Source organism: Anoplolepis gracilipes, chromosome 4 (assembly GCF_047496725.1).
Source record: "Anoplolepis gracilipes chromosome 4, ASM4749672v1, whole genome shotgun sequence".
Classification (NCBI taxonomy): Eukaryota; Metazoa; Arthropoda; class Insecta; order Hymenoptera; family Formicidae; genus Anoplolepis; species Anoplolepis gracilipes.
In genome coordinates, this window is record NC_132973.1 from 11097289 (window position 1) to 11110845 (window position 13557).

At 32.3% G+C, this 13557-nt stretch overlaps 2 protein-coding genes across 3 annotated transcripts; one reads left to right on the forward strand and one right to left on the reverse strand.

Annotated features, from left to right (window-relative positions):
- Nucleotides 1-175: 175 nt before the first annotated feature.
- Nucleotides 176-11558, forward strand: LOC140664507 (contactin-1). 2 transcript variants are annotated; one of them, XM_072889660.1, is made up of 6 exons: nt 176-487; nt 1548-1835; nt 2172-2362; nt 2716-2845; nt 3258-3398; nt 4495-4658. In XM_072889660.1, the coding sequence occupies exons 1-6, from the start codon at nt 442-444 to the stop codon at nt 4515-4517; spliced, it is 819 nt and encodes a 272-aa protein (XP_072745761.1). In that variant the 5' UTR covers nt 176-441; the 3' UTR covers nt 4518-4658. The 2 variants fall into 2 exon arrangements, with proteins under 2 accessions (XP_072745761.1, XP_072745760.1); XM_072889659.1 differs by having other exon boundaries at nt 179-487; nt 4490-11558.
- Nucleotides 11019-13486, reverse strand: Rrp40 (exosome complex component Rrp40). The gene is made up of 2 exons (XM_072889663.1): nt 13281-13486; nt 11019-12300 (listed from the first exon to the last, which is right to left on the reverse strand). Exons 1-2 carry the CDS (start codon nt 13484-13486, stop codon nt 11781-11783), a joined length of 726 nt encoding a protein of 241 aa, XP_072745764.1. The 3' UTR covers nt 11019-11780.
- Between the last annotated feature and the right edge of the window lie 71 nt (nt 13487-13557).

Genomic DNA, 13557 nt, shown 5'->3' on the forward strand with positions numbered 1-13557 from the left:
GGTAGCGAGACACTTTATCGGTTAGATGGTTTGATTGACAGATGATAAGTCAGACGGTTTGGGGGCGCTGTCAGCGGGATTCAATAAACGAACGAGGTGCGCCGGACGAGAACGGGCGGTGTTCCACGGAGCGTGACGGGCAGTGCGTGATGTGTATGTGTGAGTGTTGCGCGCGCGTGCTGTGTGTGTGTGTGGTGACATTAAAGTGACAGACGGTGGAACGAACGGCGGGCGGCGGACGGACCGCGATGAGTTTGACAGCGGTAGCGAGCAACGCTAACAATAAGTGACGCATCTCCGGCAATCTCCGGCTACGAAGAAGAAGCACGAGAGAGCGATCGATCGGCGAGAAATGCGGCCGAGAAGAGTCTCGTAATATCAAATAACGCATCATCGAAGAAGGAATCGCGCGCGCTCGCTCGCTCGCCTTATTATGGCAGAATGGATGAACGCAAATTGTTACCGTTGCTGATACTCTTCCTGGCAAGTAAGTACTTTGCCGAATTATACACGAAGAAGAAAGAGAGAGAGAGAAAGAAAGAGATACACGCATCCTGGATGGAGGAATATAATGTCATGATCCATATTCACGGCGATCATGCGATCCATGTCCGGCTATAGTACATAACGTCGACGATCGTTACGATTCAGGGTCGAGTTATGTAAAGAGACTATCTCGTTGTTGCTCTTTATCGTTTTGCACCGCTTCCGTTGCCATTTGCGTCATCGTCGCATAACTATCGCTAGAGTACAGGCAGAATCACCTGCCGCGTCCTCGACGCCAATCGTTATTACACATTATCATTACGTCGTTTTTTTTTTTTTTTTTTTTTATAACGCGTTCGAGATTAAAATCACGCGATGCAGAGCATCTATAAGTCTATTCGTTTCAGTTACATCTTTGTGGATTTTTTTACAACGAGATAAATGTGTAATATATTCATGTTTTAAAATAAAAGGAAAAAAAGAAGCAACAAGCGCAAAAATTCAACTGAAACAAAGTAATATTTTTTTAGTTATTCTATCTAACTATAGTTTGATTAAATTCCAACTGGAATTTATTAAGAAACAGTATTTGGTCGACTAATATTACTTGTTGCTCTATAATTTTGCTTCAATTATGCTTAAATTTTGTTCCTGGAGATGAGAATCAATTTTAGAGTACAAGTCTATAAACATATATATCTTCAACATTAAATAGTTAGAAAATACAGTTTTTAGTTTAGCTTTTTTAATATTTATATTAAACATAACTTATTGTATTTTTCTTTTTTGCATTATATCTCTATTGGATATATCATTATATTATTTTTCTCGCTTATGCTTAACAGAGCAATTGTTTTTAAGGAGGTTTAATAAATTTATTTATCAATCTATTCATATACATTTATCGCTTATAAATTTATTCTAAGAATCAACAAGTTGGATTTCTGTTAGCTAGCTCTATACCATTGAAGTTCACAAGTCAATTTTCTTAATATGTTTTAATAAAACCACACAATAAAGATGAAGAATCTCATGACAAAATTTACTTATGAATTTTTCAGGATGGCAGGAGACAATAGCCGTAGTACTGATACGACAGGTCGCCGTGGACGTGGGTAAAGACCTACAGCTCACTTGCGCCGACGAGAGCGTCCTGCCGCATTCTGAAGACTCGAATGCGAGAGTAATGTGGATAAGAGAAGGACGAGAAGATGGACAGATTGATCGGCTGAAGGTCAAGCCAAATGGCGTTCTGCAACTGTTGAACGTCAGCGTGGACGACGCCGGCAATTATTCGTGTATCCTGGACGACGATGCTGTGAAAGCCGAAATCAATGTGGAAGTCAGAAGTGCGTTCGTGCAATCATTCGCGATATTCTTAATGAATTGCATACAATAAATAGCAACATTTCAAATTCTAATAGTTTTTAAAAAGATATCAATTGTAAATTGCTCGAGTTTTAGATTTGTTCTGGAAAATTTGAATAATATAATAATATAAAATTTAAGGATTCTAAATTTAGCAGAAAAATACATATATATATACTACATGAAAATACTCTGAATAATTTATTAAATTATTTTAGATACAGTAAAGAATTTGAAGATTGTTGAATAATATTTTATTTTTAGAACAAGGATTTTATTGTAATTTTAGCATAATGATTGTGTTTTTCTACCTTTAGCACCTCCTCCAGCCCTGCATAATGTGTGGGTCAAGCCATCCACAATATTGGCCAACATTCTCTGGGAAGTGGTTGGTACTGGCGGTTACCCTATTATAGACTTCACTGCCGAATATCGTTTGAAACCAACTGCAGGCGAGGAGCCAGAAGAGTGGAAGCCTATTATTCCAACACATATTCCTCCAAATTCTGTAAATATTCCAAACTATTTAAATCTATAGATAAGAAAATGGGGATGGAAAACGTAACGAGATAAATCAATAACGTTATATGACGTAATATTGTAATTATTGCAACAATGTGTTTAATATAACATTATTTCTGCTGATGTTGATTTAACTTTTAACTTCAATTTTTATAACTTGCACTGTAGAAAAACATTATATGTGCGTATTTTATATTAAGAAAAAAAAAATATATATAAAAGAAGATATTGACAAAATAAATGTAAGAATGATTTGTGCACGCGTTACAGAGTTATTCCATCTCCTTATAAAGAGAAATTAATGAAATTAAGACTAATGATTGTTTCATTACTTTAAAGAGACAAATAGATGTGTATCATTTGGTGCCAAACACTACGTACTCATTTCGTGTGTGGGCAACCAATCAGTTGGGAAGAGGAGATATTGTGGAGGTCGAAGGTCATACGCATCACAGCGTAGAGGAATTGGGTATTTTGTTGCAATTGCTCTATTACATATAATTATATAATTTATTGCACTATTGTGTTTTAGAGATCTGTTTACTAGGATAAAATTTTAACTTTATATATCGTCACGAAACTCTCGCTGCTATTCTAAATTACATAAGAATATAGAAATTAAAAAGAAATATGTTGCTTATTTGAAAATATCACGATATTCATAGTTTAAGAGCGATTAAAAGTCTTTCTGCTTTAAAAAAAAATACGTAATTTTTTTTTAACGAGTGACGATAGTTTTGAGATATTCTACACGTATATATAATGTATCTTTTAGAAATTGTAATAAACACTCTCTCTCTCTCTCTCTCTATTTAAACGTTCCTTATACAGCATCTAAACTAAAAACTAACATATTTTTATATTATGCGACTAATTTTCAGAACTCGCCCGACATCTTTTAGCCGGCGTAGAGAATTTTGATACGCGTGTCTGGGTGGCAGCCGTAGGTATTGTGATGGGCACACTTATGATTCTTGGTTTAGGTACTTGTTACCTACTGTATCGCGAGTGCAAGGCACCCTGTAAGCATTTCCTATCTGGTAACCATAACGTAAGAGCTTCTCCGCTTCTACTCTGTCTCTTTACTGCTGCTACTACTACTTACTACTACTTTTTTCCGCTGGTGATGATCATAACGTTCATGGCTCATTTCTCTGAGAAGCACGATTCTCAAAGAATGGTTCTCCCCTCCATAGAAGCCTTCGCGCAAGTTAGCTGAAGAACTATATACTCATCACTACTCATCCAACAGAAATATTAGCAATCTTAGCCGGCTAGCTGACTTATATCTATGGCTCTAATTCTTTAGCTTTTTCTCTATTATTCGACACATACACACAGTCATATTCTTCCAAATTATCAGTACTTTTATATAATTAATATCTCGTTTCTATATACTCTCTAAGCACTTGCCAACTTTTCATTAGGTTTAGTATCTGACAAATATGACAAGCATTTAAACAGATCTTATCAATTATATTATTAATACAACACTTTTCGAGCCGCCGCACCGAACGCTAAAAATGAGCACTCAAGTATTAACTCATATTTAACATTTCTATCTCTTATATGATATACAGCACTCATTGGAATGAAATCTTAAACTTCTCGATAGAATTTTACCTGCCGCAGATTCACTTGTCTGGTTACTAACTCTTTTACGAATACGTACTTTTTCTTACTATTCCAATTAGATGTTACTTATATTGTACTGTATAATGTTAATGAAATACAATATTGCCTGATAATAATACTAGTGCAATGAATAGTAAATATATATATATTATAATAGTCATAGCGAGCATTTTATGATCTAGTTGAGTAACCGATAAGACCAATCTTCGGCAATATCGAGGTAGGTCAAGAAGGGTAGCACGTCCATTTGTCAGGCAAACGATTGGCATCAGAATCACATTATTGAAAATAAACAAAATTGTCGATTGTCGACAAAAAATAATTGGAAATTATCTGAGAAGACACACAATTAACGAAATTCCGAAAAAGACATGTTTTTCGATACCTGACAAAGAAATACCGGTGAAGGGAGAGGGTAGAAGCTAATGAGGTCCGTGGCCTAGGCCAATGAAAATTAATCTCCGTTCCGAAATTGCAGCGCAGCTGGAGGAACAGGAGGTGATTGAACTCGTGCCCAACATCATTCTGAATCCGGGATTTTTTGACGAGCGCACCGAGCACGTACCGCAGGATGAGAACTTCAACAATCAGACGACCACTCGCCTCAACAACAACAGCGTTGTGCAACCTAGACGGCTTTAGCGTCGTTTTTCGTTTAGCTTAGACTCGCTCCGCTCTAAAGTAAGTAAATTGGATGCAGTTTTCCACGTCGTCGTTTTGAACGTAAGCAACCGAATTTATCGGAAAGGCCTCGAATTTGTTTAAAAAAAAAAAAGAGAAAAAGAAAAAAAATAATGATCGACAAAGTCGATGCACTAAAATGCAAGACTATTTAGCGATTTAACGGCGAAAGGAGGATACGCGGAATTTCGGGTCACTTCGAGTTCACCGATAGCTTCGAATGTTCAACTAGTTTTCTTGACCTTTCCGTTACAATCAGAGATCGAACGAAAGAGCTGGTTTTTATTCTAAATTTTTTTTCTGCAACGCAATTTTAAGAATTTTTCTAAAATGTATTAAAATAATACCGAAAATTGTCTTTATTCTTGAAAGACAAAGGATAAAACTTAGTAAATTAAGTTTTTATATATACAGTAATAGAAAAAAAATTATTGTTAGACTAATTAAAGCTTATTTTCGAGCTCATTTTCGGAAGATATCTTTTCTTTGCAAAAGAAATATAAATTCAGATTGTACAAACGAAACATTTATTGTGTGAAAATGAGAGAAATTGATACAAAAGATTTTTGTTCGGTCTCTGAAGCTACGACGCGCAACAATGAAGTGTTCAAAACCCAGAGTAAGACTTTACATCAGATTTCTTTGCGAGAGAAGATAATAGATTTTTTGGAGATGTTTACTACAGGACGTTCTCTGTCTATGTGTGTGTGTCTCTCTCTCTCTCTCTCTCTCTCTCGCACAGTTTCTCGACGAGACAATGATTGCTCAGAGTGATCGAGCTTAAAAGAGGTGGAACTCCTGATGAGCCAAAAGAATCGTAGTAAGACTGTAACCCTCTAAGGGTATATAATTTAAAAGAACTCGAAGAATCACAAATCATAATAATCGATATTCAAGTCAAAAAAAAAACAAAGAAAGATATATTTTGCACTTGTTTTTACTTTTTCGAAAACTAACGCAATGTGTGAATAGCATACGTGTGTGAATATTAAGATTTTTTTTTAAAGATGCTCATTTATCGTTTAAGCAAGCGATCGAATCGTATATACGATATGTATGATATACGACGAACTTACTGCCGTTTTAAGGTGTGCACAAGTCGTTGAAAGTTCCTTTCTAGGAATCTCCGTGAAAAAAAAATCTCTTATCTTTTGTTTTTTATTTATTATAAATATATGTATAGATATATCGCACATTTTTTTTTTGTCTTTGTAAATATGTGCTCGTTATGTGCTCTTTGTGGAAAAATCTCGAGAATTGGAGGGATGTAGATTCGTTTTAATATCGTAGCAGTACATTTTAGGTGTATTGTTTATATATTAGATTTTATCGATATTTTTAAACATTTAGTCCCACACGCGATTATTCGATGAATGCGAATAATATTGCTTCGGCACACCTTTGGCGCAAACTTGCCTCTGCACCATTTTAATAGCACTTTAATAACTACAAAACTGTGTCTACGACTCACTGACTCACGCATTTTGATCCGCAAAAATCAAATTTTTCTAAACAGCGACTAAACAGGAAAAAAAAGAAAAAAATGAACAGATAATTAACGAATAATTACGAATCATATAAGTTTCAATAGATACAATAAATCGTACGAGAGAGTAATACACGGTGTCACTTCGAAAGTAGCATTTTTTGGCGATGACGAGATCGACGTAAGTTTCTAGTTAAGAGAAAAATCGATTGCATAATAGGAAAGTCTGTTTGATGTTCTTTCATTGTGATGTTATCGAAAGAAACGAGATGAATGGAAGTGAATCATCCGGCATACAACAGCCTACGAGATGCGCGCGAGGTATAATAACTTCCTCGCATCACGTGCAATAATAAAGATTTCAATAATCACTATTGTGCACCTAATTCTCTAACATTTAAATAAGATGAATAGAGCACATTACATATTTTGAATAATGCCGTATTAGAATCGCGGATGAATCTACTGTAATTGAGTGAACGATTGGATTCTACACGACACTATCTAAAACACTATATTTCGTGCGTACGCACGGAATTTCAATGTCAACGTTTAATTTGTTATATTTAATTTTTTGCGAAACGGAAAAAAAATTTATGAGCAACAGACTCGATGATATTCAATGATGAATAATATTTAGAACAGTTTTATTGTATACTATTACTATACCTTAGATTGCTTCATATATCTGCTTATGTGAAAAAGAAAAAAAGCAACATATTATTTGTGCCCAATATATTATTTGTTAAATTATTAATTAATTTGAAATGTTTTTCTTCTCTCTTAATATCGGTGAAATATATAAAATTTTTATTAATATTATTGAATTCGCTCAGAGCACAGTGGCACATTCATATATCTAAGCAACTATGAGATGACAAAAGTACTTTGATGCACGCAGGTTGTATAAAAATTGGTTGTGCGTTGTTACATTGAGGCTTTGGATCCGTTTCTCTGACACACATTCTTATAAATATACATATATGCATGCATATATATATATTTATATTTATATATATATGTAAAAAAATTGTGATAAGAGTAAGCGGATCGATATTCAGCTTCGTACTATGCACTCTGTGTTGTGAATGGTATAGAAGTATATATTGCATAAGAAAAATAATACAATAATATAATAATAATAATAATAATAATAAAAATAATAATAAGTATATATATATATAATAATATGTGAAAGATACATATATATACATATATATAATATATTTATATAATCGAAGCATCATGCAACTTTAGGCGTAAGGAAAAACAATTTTTTACATACATTACGATTATGCTAAAACCTGATGATAATATTTATCTATGTATCAAGAGATAGACGATGATTCTATGCCGCGATACCATGTCTCGCTTTGCTAATCTCGCTCATGAAAAGTTACTTGTAGCGGATTCCTTTTTTTACTTGTTGGAAGAGTCGTATTATTTTTGCCTAGAACGTCATAAAACTTAAGCTGCTTAATATAAGAACAATATATGTAACGAATCGAATCAAAATTTTATTATAATGTAATTTTTTAACGCATTAAAATAGATTTGGATATTTATGAATGTGACACACCAAATACGTATGATAATAATTATGATAAATGATTATTAATCATCTTTTATATACAGTCTTTTACATCATAATTTTTTTATAATTTATATTTTATAATTTAAGTTACATTTATTTTAATTCAATAATTATTATCAATTTAATTTGACGCATGCAAAGCATCGTCTGATTTTTCAATTAATGCGACTCTTCATACTTTTAAATATTAGAAATTTTACGCACGTAATCCTTACTTTTTACCAAAGATTCTTAAAAAATTCTTATCTTTTATCAAAGATAATGACATAGATAAATATACCAAATGCCTATAGCAAAACTATTAAAAAAAAAGCTGTTTTGCTTTTTAAAGACGAAATAGTCTTTTGTGCAATAGTATAATTCAACACAAATTATTCTTATAATTACTACATACTAAACTGATATAGGGATTTTACGAGATAATAAACTTTAAAAAACATCGTGCGTCATGGAATTTCTGCCATTGTACTGTGTGGAGAGGAACCAGCATATCTACACGAATACAAAACGCTCGTATAGTGATCATTATTTTTAGCGGCACTTGAGAGAATCGCGTTTAAAACGCGCTAAAGTCTTATCATTATAATAAGTGAGGAATATAATAATAGCATTTGAAGGCGAATGAGAAGAATTGACATATACCAATCAACGCTTTATATACCGCCATATATATATATACATATATATATTTATACATAGGAAATATATTTTCTATTCCTTTCTACGGAATAAGGATTGTAAAAGAAAATCGCGCTTATTAAATAAATGTAGGTAGTGACGCGAGAAAAATGCGTGAAATAGAAATCATACGATGTAGAAGAAAATATTTGAACGATAAAATTTAGAGTTGACGCGATTACAAGATTACATAATTACGAGTGTAAACGTGTACCTACAGTAATAATGGCAGATATTTTATATTCATATCATAAACAATAATAATCTACAGGCTGTTGTAGGAATTTGTAAATGCAAACATTTTTTTTAGTAGTTTTTAAGGTAAGACATTGAGGGGAATATTTTTTTGAAAAAAAATTGAGCAACTTATTAATTTTTAAATATTTTATTTAATATGTAATTAATTTTTTTGTCTATTTAAAATATTATGTACAATATTTTAATATTTATTTTATTACATTCGTTAATAGATTCTTTCTAACAGATTTATTAAATATATATATATATTTTTTAACTTACATATTATTACTTGAATATGTCATACTAGAAATATATCGTTGGAAGAATTTTTACTTTACAGAAGTACAGAATTTTATCACGGATTTAAAAGATTAATATGTAAAATTAAGACTAAATTCTAAAGATTTGGGCATTTTTAAAACTTTTAGAAATAAGAGAGTAATTCTTACAAAATTTTAAAAACACAGATTCTCGTTTCTCTAATCTTAAAATGAAAAAATATTATTTTGAGATTTTTATTTTTCAAATCTCTATTCGTTTAATATTTTATCGATGCCTTACCTTAAATTTCTTCCTCTTTTTCCTCAACTATTGTAAGTCCATCGAATCAATGTAGTTTTCATCTTCATCCGGGAAGAAAATTTTTCTCGCATTTTCTTTCCGATCGCTCGCCTGTGTACTAATGTTACCGCTTTTATATATCTCAATATCACTGCGATAGATGTACGTGCACAAAACTTACAATCGTTATCACTATCGTTAGATATAACTTACATAATTATCCCCTCGATATACCTCGATGATTAGCGCACTCCTTGATGAAACGTGTGTGTATATATATATATATATATATATATATATATATATATATATATGTGTATATATGTACACACACACATATATATTAAGCACAATGCCATAGAATAGTATGTTTATGGTTGCTAGTAATGCCACCATGTATCGTCCCCAAACATACATATTTGCCTGCCTAATTACATCCCGATGTGCGATGAACATACGTGTATGGTTTTTACAAGAAGGAAAAAAAGAAACGCTAGGGCTTCTTCCATAATATAACAGAATACATATACGGATAGTTTCATAATATAAATATTAATAGTTCTGATATTACGAATATTTTCTCTTCTTTTTAATTCGCAAACTTTTTGCTTTTCTTTTTATGAAGATTACATTTGTTATATTTTATATTGTTGACGCGATAATATTCGTTCATTAAGAATCTCGTTAGATATCGAAAGTAGCGGCGAAGAGAAAGAAAAAGATGTATTACGGCATATAACATCGCAAAACTTTTGTAATCTGATTTGATTATCGGTAATTTGTTATATATTAGTGTGTAATAAATCGTATCCAGGGTCAGGATTTCAATATTGAACACACAGATGTAGGAAATGAAAGAATTATAATTATACTTGTATAATTTTGATTAAGTCTAATAAAAATCACAATTATAATGTATAATGTTACAATTTTAATTATAATTCTCTGGCTATTTATAGATATAGTATCGGACTTAATAATTTTATTCTTTCTTCTTCTGTGTGTTTCACTATTTATTTTATAAAAAAATCTTTTTTCTGGTTCGCTTATTCGCAAAGATTTCGATTTTCTTTAGATCTGTGAAACATATGACAGAAAATCCGACCCTGTCATATGTGTAAATCCCTTTAGATAGTAGTTAGATGTAGTATTTTATTTTAAAACAGCGCTATGTGCGAAGGGTAGGGGCCATAAATGCGACCAAAAAAGAATAGTTTAGCTTTAATAAGCGTATTTCCGTTGTTATTGATACAATTGTTTTGTTTGCTAGATCTTTTTAATTTCTTTGTTGCATATATGCTCTATTAGTGCAATATGTATACTCGATATGCACCGTATTATTTTTCTCTTTTTTTTTCTTTTTCTGTGTTATATTATTTAACTGTCGATCAGTTAACAGTGATATGTGTGTGTTTAATGTTAAGTTGTTAGTTATTGGCGTTAAAGTATTTGCTGTGCAATGACAAAAAGTAGAAAATCATTGGATATATAAACTTTTATAAAACATATACGTTATATATATTTATTTAAAGAGAAGAAAAATAATTTTGTGTTACTCTCTATTATCTTTTTATTGAAACAGTAAAAGAGATTAGTGAAAATTTGTAGATTGTTTTGCCAATGATTTTTTCTTGCATATATACTTAGAAAGTGATGGCAATGAATACATTCCACCAAGTACAAAGACATCTGTGCAATTTTGATTAAGCAAAAATGTATTTGACAAATGGATTAGACATTTTGCTCTTTGAATATATCATTTTGTAGAGAGAGATTGTGTTTGTGAATGCAAATCACCGTCTAGACTATGCATAATCGACTCTCTCGAGTAAGCCAAAGAGAGCATTATATTATATTTAGGCACATATCAGTGAAAAAAATATAATAAAAATTATCATAAACGCTCTGCACTTTATATATCGATATATAGTTTGCGATTACTAGCATAATGTTCGAATGTCATCGAAAATTGTCATTCCTTTTTGTTAGAGCGAAATTAAATATTGAATTTCTTGTAAAGTTCTTTTACTCCTACTCTTAACTATCAAATACGATATAATTATCAGTTATATCGTTTTGCGCTAACACCTTTATACGAATTTGTCGTTTCCGTCGATGTGCATCCGTACAATGATATTATTTAGTGATAATTGTACCTATAGTTTTAATACTATCACAGAATGGTTGTCACAGTGGTTGTCACGCTATAATAGTCTTATATAAAATATCGATTATAAGAAAACTTCCAGATTTATTTACAAAATTCATTACAAATATTGATACAATAAATGTAATCGTCATTGATAATATCGAGTGATCATTATTCTCCGCATATGTTAAGTAGAATCGGCTTCAAAATATATTTATACATATAAAAGATTACATTTAACATGTGACTTTAATTTTATTTTTTTTTCATTACATTTTTTATTCAAAAAATAACAAAACTTTTTTGAATATATTATTTCGCTTTTATAGATAATCACTTTTTATCTTTACACTGAAAAGTCTAGTTTTGTCGAGCTGAAATTATGCTACCAGAAGCAACGTTTTCTCGATTCTAGCACAAAGTTTTTGCATTTCACTAGGTAACGTGTACTCCGCGGCCAGAATAGCATTCGCCGCGGCTATTGTCTCTTGGACCGATCTCGCCTTGATCCATATCCTGCCGTTCATTCCAGCGGCAAGTTCGTATGCCTGATTCCGACCGAGCATCCTGAATAACGGACACTCGGGATTGAGCAATTTTCTCACGAGACTCAGTGAGCAAGTGAACATCATGCCGTCCGAACTGAGTACCCCGAGTTCGTTCTCCTTACCCTGAGAATCCACGCATACCAATTCAGGCTCCATGTCCTTGCTGGCGATTAGCATCTTGGCGTACACCACGTCACCGACCTGCAAGTCAGGCCGGTTCTTTTTCGTCGCGCCCTCGAAGGCCAGGTAAGAGAGCGTCGCCTGTTCGCTGGCACTCACATCCACCTTGTAAATGTCGCCGCTCTTCTGCGTCACTATACCGACCACGTTTTCACCTCGATTGGGAATGTATCTGCGCATCAAGAATATTTGATGAAACTAATGCAAATTAATTGTACAATGCGATTACAGGGTGTTAACTACAGTTATCGTTCAACGAAAAATATCACTCAAAAAATGATCTTGCAACTTGAACAAAAATTTTCTAGGTATAAAAAATGAACTGAAACAGATAAATTATTAGAAAATACTGTAATATTTTGCACTTGATCAATTTAAATGACAGACAGAATTTATATCTATACTATTAGTGTAATTTGGACAGAAAATTTTTCCACGATGCCTATTTTTAAGGCCTATTGTCAAGGATAATTATATTTGTGATTAATATCTGGCAATGGGATCTAAATTTTCTAGAAGTGTCGCTAGAATATTGCTGCTATAAATTCTGTATGTGACAATATTCTAACAGATGCAAAAAAAAAAAAAAAAAAAGTAGCGATAAATTTTAATTGGGACATCTAGAAATCTATCTACATTAACAAAATATTTTTTTGAGTATGGTTTTATACAGCTAAACAAATGTATGTCTCTCTCTAAACTAAAAAAATGATCTTGCAACTTGAACAAAAATTTTCTAGGTGTAAAAAATGAACTGAAACAGATAAATTATTAGAAAATACTGTAATATAATACTGCATATATTTTGCACTTGATCAATTTAAATGACAGAGACAGAATTTATATCTGTACTATTAGTGTAATTTAGATAGAAAATTTTTCTGTCATGCCTATCTTTAGGGTCTATTGTCAAGGACAATTATATTTGTGATTAATATCTGGCAATGGGATCTAAATTTTCTAGAGGTATCGCTAGAATATTGCTGCTATAAATTCTATATGTGACAAACAATATTGACTAACAGATGTAAAAAGTAGCGATAAATTTTAATTGAAACATCTAGAAATTTATCTACATTAGCAAAATATTTTTTTGAGTGTAAGGAAATATAATACCGGAGTCAAACATATATGAAACAGCTGTTTCTATACCGTTTCTGATAGCTGTCAACGTAGTACACGGTCGGCTCGCGCTTCTTCAGGATACCGGCTTTGCAGACGTATACTTTGTCGCCTTCGCGGCGCAATCCGGGTCCCAGAATCACATTCTCTTTCTCGTTCTTGCCTTCCTTTTTGTTCGACGCGATATCTTTCAAACTATCACCCGGCATCACCACGTCACCCGCGCTAACCTCCATTTTAAACAATTTTGAGGAAAAAGCTATTTAACTTTTTTTCTAGTCTCATTCAAATGATTTTTTTAAAATAT

Coding starts and splice junctions, on each gene's coding strand:
- LOC140664507 (XM_072889659.1), top strand. CDS start 442: ATGGATGAACGCAAATTGTTACCGTTGCTGATACTCTTCCTGGCAA. Junction 2,363..2,715: donor CACATATTCCTCCAAATTCT/GTAAATATTCCA, acceptor ATTACTTTAAAG/AGACAAATAGATGTGTATCA. Junction 2,846..3,257: donor TCACAGCGTAGAGGAATTGG/GTATTTTGTTGC, acceptor ACTAATTTTCAG/AACTCGCCCGACATCTTTTA.
- Rrp40 (XM_072889663.1), bottom strand. CDS start 13,486: ATGGAGGTTAGCGCGGGTGACGTGGTGATGCCGGGTGATAGTTTGAAA. Junction 12,301..13,280: donor GTTGACAGCTATCAGAAACG/GTATAGAAACAG, acceptor CTTGATGCGCAG/ATACATTCCCAATCGAGGTG.